The 5574-nt window shown below is 39.1% G+C and overlaps 1 protein-coding gene across 1 annotated transcript; it reads right to left on the bottom strand.

The window, feature by feature from the left end:
- Positions 1-385: 385 nt before the first annotated feature.
- On the bottom strand, positions 386-2428 carry LOC138654530 (forkhead activin signal transducer 3-like). Its single transcript, XM_069743460.1, has 3 exons — positions 2156-2428; positions 1665-1769; positions 386-910 (listed from the first exon to the last, which is right to left on the bottom strand). The coding sequence occupies exons 1-3, from the start codon at positions 2426-2428 to the stop codon at positions 386-388; spliced, it is 903 nt and encodes a 300-aa protein (XP_069599561.1).
- Positions 2429-5574: the final 3146 nt, after the last annotated feature.

The raw sequence follows: 5574 nt of genomic DNA, 5'->3' as shown, positions 1-5574 counted from the left end.
CTCCTCATGAAAACTCCTGGTCAGTATTGTTTTATTATGTTTTTTTTACATTTTTATATTCTGCTAATTTAATTTATTGCACAGAAATATTATTAATAATGATTCAAATACCAGTTCTACATGTGGAGAGACGAGACGCTCATACTGATCCTCTGTGCCCCTTGTTATATTTGGAGACATACAGAATCTCTTCACGACAATTTGGAGATATTGACCAAAAATTACTAAGACTGGAATTTTCCAGAGATAGTTGGTGACTAGAACGTCCATTTTCATGGGGAAACTTTAGGGTCACATTTACATATAAAGAACCAGGATAATAATTGTTTATAGTGAAAAGAAGTTTTTTTAAGAATAAAATAACAATCAAGTAAACAATGAACAACTATTTACAAAAGCCGGAAAGCTGGCAGGGTTTGTAAGGGATGGGTAGTTGAGGTCGAAAGGTAGAGGGGTTTTGGTAAGTGGTGTTAGAATAAGATGTGGAGGGGGAGTTCAAATTTGATGGTGAAGGATAGTTATACAGGGGTATGGATGGGAAATTTGGGTAAAGCATAAGAGGATGAACACTGGGAGGGGCAACCACATTAGGAGGAACGTAGCTGGAATTAGACGTAGGAAGATTCCACAGAATCATTGGGAAAGATGATGCGGGGTCTGCAGATGAAGATGTGGATGATGGAGCAGAAGCTTCTATTTTGATGGAATCTTTCGCAATTGAAAAAGTGTGATGGTCATCTAAAGGCCTGTATGGCTGTCCATGGATAATGAATGGGGCCAGGTCCAGGTGGTAGATATCCTGCCTGCTGACCGCCGTGTTCTGAAGCTTCATGGCCTCACGTGGAATCCGACTCACATCCACTGTCCAGAAGTTTCCTTTGGCCTGAGTCTGGTTTGGATCTTTTAGTACCTGAAATAAAGGTGAAATAAATTCAGATAAAGGTTCATTTAAAATTCTAATTTCTACAATATAAACTCACTACTGTATATAGACGTCATAGAGAAGAAATGATTATGTGATAATAACTTTAGTAGAAAACTCTGGGATAATTTAAGTTTGTTTATAGATTTCTTTAGGAGGGAAAATTTATCAGTAACATTAGAATTGCAAAATACATTTTTTATTACTATGCAACAAAGTTATACCTTCTAAAAACAAGTCATCTCGTTTTAAAAAGTGTAATAAAGGACACCTAACATTAAGCAGGTGAGATTTGAGATAGAAAATTGTTACTGAGGTTATAAATATTTAGTGAGATGAAGAGAAGTCCGGCCTCATTAGAGGAGAGATACAGCGCTGTGTGATGGGGATTATGGAGGAGAACCTGGAATCTACTAAGGGAATTAGGATAATATTACATTTTGCACCAGAACTGAAGTGTCCAGAAAGTGAGATCAGGTCTAAGAGACAATTGTAAAATGCTCCAATGTTATTAGATCTTGTATTAGACACATCACATATCTGAGGCTGAAAATTGGACGAGAGTCATTACAAATGTAACTTATCCCGGGCACCAGTTTGATGATTTTGCCCAATTTCCACCATTTTTACCATCATATAAAATTATGCATTTTACAATATAAATAAATCTCCACCTAGATATATAAAAAACAGCAATGTCCATTAGAAGAGAATGTTGTAAATGACCACACTGATTCCTCACCTTTCTGAAGCAGTCGTTAGAGGACAGGTTGTGTCTGACCGAGTCTTTCCACCCTTGGTATCGTCCCTTGAAGACGGGGAAGAAGTAGCTGATCTTCTCTAAAATCTGAAGGCAAAAAAGATAAACAAAAACATTCAATCTTGTAAATTAGTTAATAACAGTGATCCCCTGTGAATTCTCCTTTCCTAATAAATATACATTAAAAATTACAGTTTATACGGAGGGTAAAGAACCAGCAGGAAGTTTATAATTTGAACCTAGAAGTTTCTGGCTGTTATAACATGTGACAGTATATTCCCACCATGCGTCAAAGTCTTGTAATTAAATATTTGTTGTGATTTTTTTTCTGTGTATATGACTGAAGGAAAAATGGAGCAAAAGTAAAAATGTCTCCACTTCGCTAAAGTACAGGCTTCAAAGATTTGTTGTTCTCTCTAGGAATCCTAAGTAGATTCCCACTAACTTATTCCTTGATATCATCGTTCTCTTACCTGCGACAGCTTCAGCTTCTTGTCTGGGACACTTAGGATCACCAGCGCAATCATGGCCAGGTATGTGTATGGAGGTTTCGAATATCGCTGGTAATTCTTCTTCTTTCCCCCAGAAGTTTTCTCCTCCTGACTTGTTGTCAATGCTTGGTCACGCTGTGCACTTTCTCCTGGACCACAGTCCAAGTTGGAGTCCATCTCTAGCATCTTCTCCATGCTGAACACGTTGGGTGTTGGCATATCGATGGTTTCACAAGCTTGGAGGTTTGAGCTCATGTCGCACAGATGTCTTCAGATGCCAATATTAGATGTGATGTGACTATGGGCCAGGGAAGAGGCCTTTATAAGGGCTGGTGGTCACCCCTTATCCGGCTTTGTTATGTTAATACCCCCAAAACAACATGGAGCCCTTTGCTGGTAACACCTCAACTGTTATTGAAAGACCTTCATCCAAAAAGTCAATAGCACTGTGAATACACAAAGTTTCAGTTCTTAGGTGAGATCCTTCAGTAAACATCCTTTGTCATGTATAGTGTGTATACCCTTAGTGTATACCATGTGGCCCCTTGTGTGTTAATAAACCTCAGCCACATGGGTAATGCTGTGGACAAGATGGAAATAAACCGACCATTGGGACAACAGTTTGGGCCTTTTACTGAAGATCTTACATTTTGTGAGTTTGTATAAAGTCACTTACAGACCAAATGACCAATCATTTCTTCTAAAAATATATTTTAATTAATAATCCAAATATTAAATCATGAAATGTGAATAACAGTGTTCATTAGATAAGAAACAAAATAGAAAAAAGCAAACCATACCCATATGACCCATGATGGGAGGTAAGCACAAAACACTAAGACAGTCTGGAGCAGAAACTATATATTTATTAAAATCAATATAATATCAATGCAATGATAAAATCACAGAAAGCAACGGTGCCTCACAAAATGGGGGAATGCCTGACATGCCCATGTCCCCGCATCACATCAGGTAGAACCCATGGTGTCTTTGCTATTATGGCCCTTCCATTCCCACTTCTAGCACTTTCTCTTAATTGGAACCAATATTGTCGGTTGCCATTTTGTACTTTACACGGTAGACACTTTCTTCATCCAGTCCGGTGTTTACTCTTCTAATAGCCGCATGTCTGCATCTCCTGCACTTTGTCTATATACTTAGTTCCTGGACTATACTTATTGAGGGATTATACTGGGTCGTTACGTACCGGTTCCGTGTGTGCCATTTTCCCGTTGGGCTATATTGTCAGTCCTTATCCCATTTTATGATGCACCGTTGCTTTCTGTGATTTTATATTTGCACTTATTATACAGACTTTAATAAATATATCGTTTCTGCTCCATACTGTCTTAGTGTTTTGGGCTTACCTGGATATGGTTTGCTTTTTTTTTATTTTGTTAATGGATAATACAGTCACATATTATATTCCACATTGATGGTTATGGCTCTTCCCCTCCAGCACATTATTCATTTATTTGGATGAGTATAAATATAGATTAGGGTTGATAATTTATCCTTGGTCTGATCAGTTGAGTTTTCCTCCTGCTTCCATCTATAATATTAAGGTGGCATTAGATATTTAATGGTTTCCGCAGTCTTATTACGTTTTATTGTTTTTTTACGGTTCATATTTTTCATGTATCAATAAAGATATTTACTTACATAATAAGATATAAATATGGGAAGTGCGTTGGTGGTTTATGACGCCTTTTCCTATCTGCAGTGATTTATTACGTCTTCCTTTTCCTTGTATTTTATTTTGTAAGTTCCTCGTTCACAAATGAGCAGATCTCCGTATTATTTAGCGGTGCCACTTACTCATTTTTATACAGGGATGGAATAGACTCATTGTTCATGTGAATAGTTACCCCGAACCCTACAGAGGACTGATTTACAATGGGAAGTATCTGGGGGGAAGGTTTCTTGATGACACCAGTTACGGAAACCTGAATCCATGAGGTTCATTTATCGTTGGGTCTTGTGGTTCCCCATTAGCGAACAAGCAATTGCTAATTGCAGCATTTACATACAAAATTCAAAAACAACATATAAATGGACGTCCTCTCATTTATTGGTTAATATCAGTTTATAATAATGTTGATAGATGATTTTATAAGTTTTATTTTTTGAAAGATATGAATTTACAAGTAACCGTCATTTTTTAAGAAAACTTGTTTTTCCTTTTTCTCCCGTGATTTACTCGAGTAGATTTCTCTATTTTATTTTTACATTCTCACATCTGAGATGATCACAGATAAATGTGGAAATTCTCACTAGTCTTTTAATCTCTGCACTTTTGCATCAGTGATTGGGAAAATTTGTTTGATTCACTAAAGGTACCTTCACACATAACGATATTGTTAACGATATCGTTGCTATTTGTGACGTAGCAACGATATCGTTAATGAAATCGTTATGTGTGACAGCGACCAACGATCAGGCCCCTGCTGGGAGATCGTTGGTCGCTGAATAAAGTCCAGAACTTTATTTCGTCGCTGGCTCCCTGGAGACATCGCTGGATCGGCGTGTGTGACACCGATCCAGCGATGTCTTCACTGGTAACCAGGGTAAACATCGGGTAACTAAGCGCAGGGCCGCGCTTAGTAACCCGATGTTTACCCTGGTTACCATGCTAAAAGTAAAAAAAAACAAACACTAGATACTTACCTACCGCTGTCTGTCCTCCAGCGCTGTGCTCTGCACTCCTCCTGTACTGGCTGTGAGCCGGAAAGCAGAGCGGTGACGTCACTGCTCTGCTTTCCGGCTCACAGAAAGTACAGGAGGAGAGCAGAGAAGCAGAGCGCAGCGCTGGAGGACAGACGGCTGTAGGTAAGTATCTAGTGTTTTGTTTTTTTTTACTTTTAGCATGGTAACCAGGGTAAACATCGGGTTACTAAGCGCGGCCCTGCGCTTAGTTACCCGATATTTACCCTGGTTACCGGCATCGTTGGTCGCTGGAGAGCCGTCTGTGTGACAGCTCTCCAGCGACCAAACAGCTACCCGGATCGTTGTCTGTATCGCTGCAGCGTCGCTTAATGTGAAGGGGCCTTAAGTTTCTTTTTACACTGGTTATCTCCTTGTGTAGAAAATGGCCTTGAATGATAATTTCTCTGTAGCTTTTCCAGAATCTCTAATTTGTTGGATTTCTTACAACTAGTGTGGAATATTGAAGTCTATGACAATAATACTAAAGCTGTGATTATTTTCGGTGTAAGATCTCCCTGTCCGGCTCCGGCCGTCTTCTGCTCCGGCTGCTGTGTATTTACATCAGTTACAATGTGACTCCCCCAAATCTCCCCCTATGAAGACCCCCTTGTCCTACTGGTTTCTCACCACAGGAGGCTCCATATTCCTGATCTGCTGAGAACAGAAGACTTGTTGTCATGTACCACCTTCCCCAC

This window comes from Ranitomeya imitator, unplaced genomic scaffold (assembly GCF_032444005.1).
Source record: "Ranitomeya imitator isolate aRanImi1 unplaced genomic scaffold, aRanImi1.pri SCAFFOLD_170, whole genome shotgun sequence".
In the NCBI taxonomy this organism is placed as follows: domain Eukaryota; kingdom Metazoa; phylum Chordata; class Amphibia; order Anura; family Dendrobatidae; genus Ranitomeya; species Ranitomeya imitator.
Note: the sequence above shows the minus strand (reverse complement) of the source record. Positions and strands in the feature narration are given on the sequence as shown.

Coding starts and splice junctions, on each gene's coding strand:
- LOC138654530 (XM_069743460.1), bottom strand. CDS start 2,428: ATGAGCTCAAACCTCCAAGCTTGTGAAACCATCGATATGCCAACACCC. Junction 1,770..2,155: donor AGAAGCTGAAGCTGTCGCAG/GTAAGAGAACGA, acceptor TTTTGCCTTCAG/ATTTTAGAGAAGATCAGCTA. Junction 911..1,664: donor CTAACGACTGCTTCAGAAAG/GTGAGGAATCAG, acceptor CCTTTATTTCAG/GTACTAAAAGATCCAAACCA.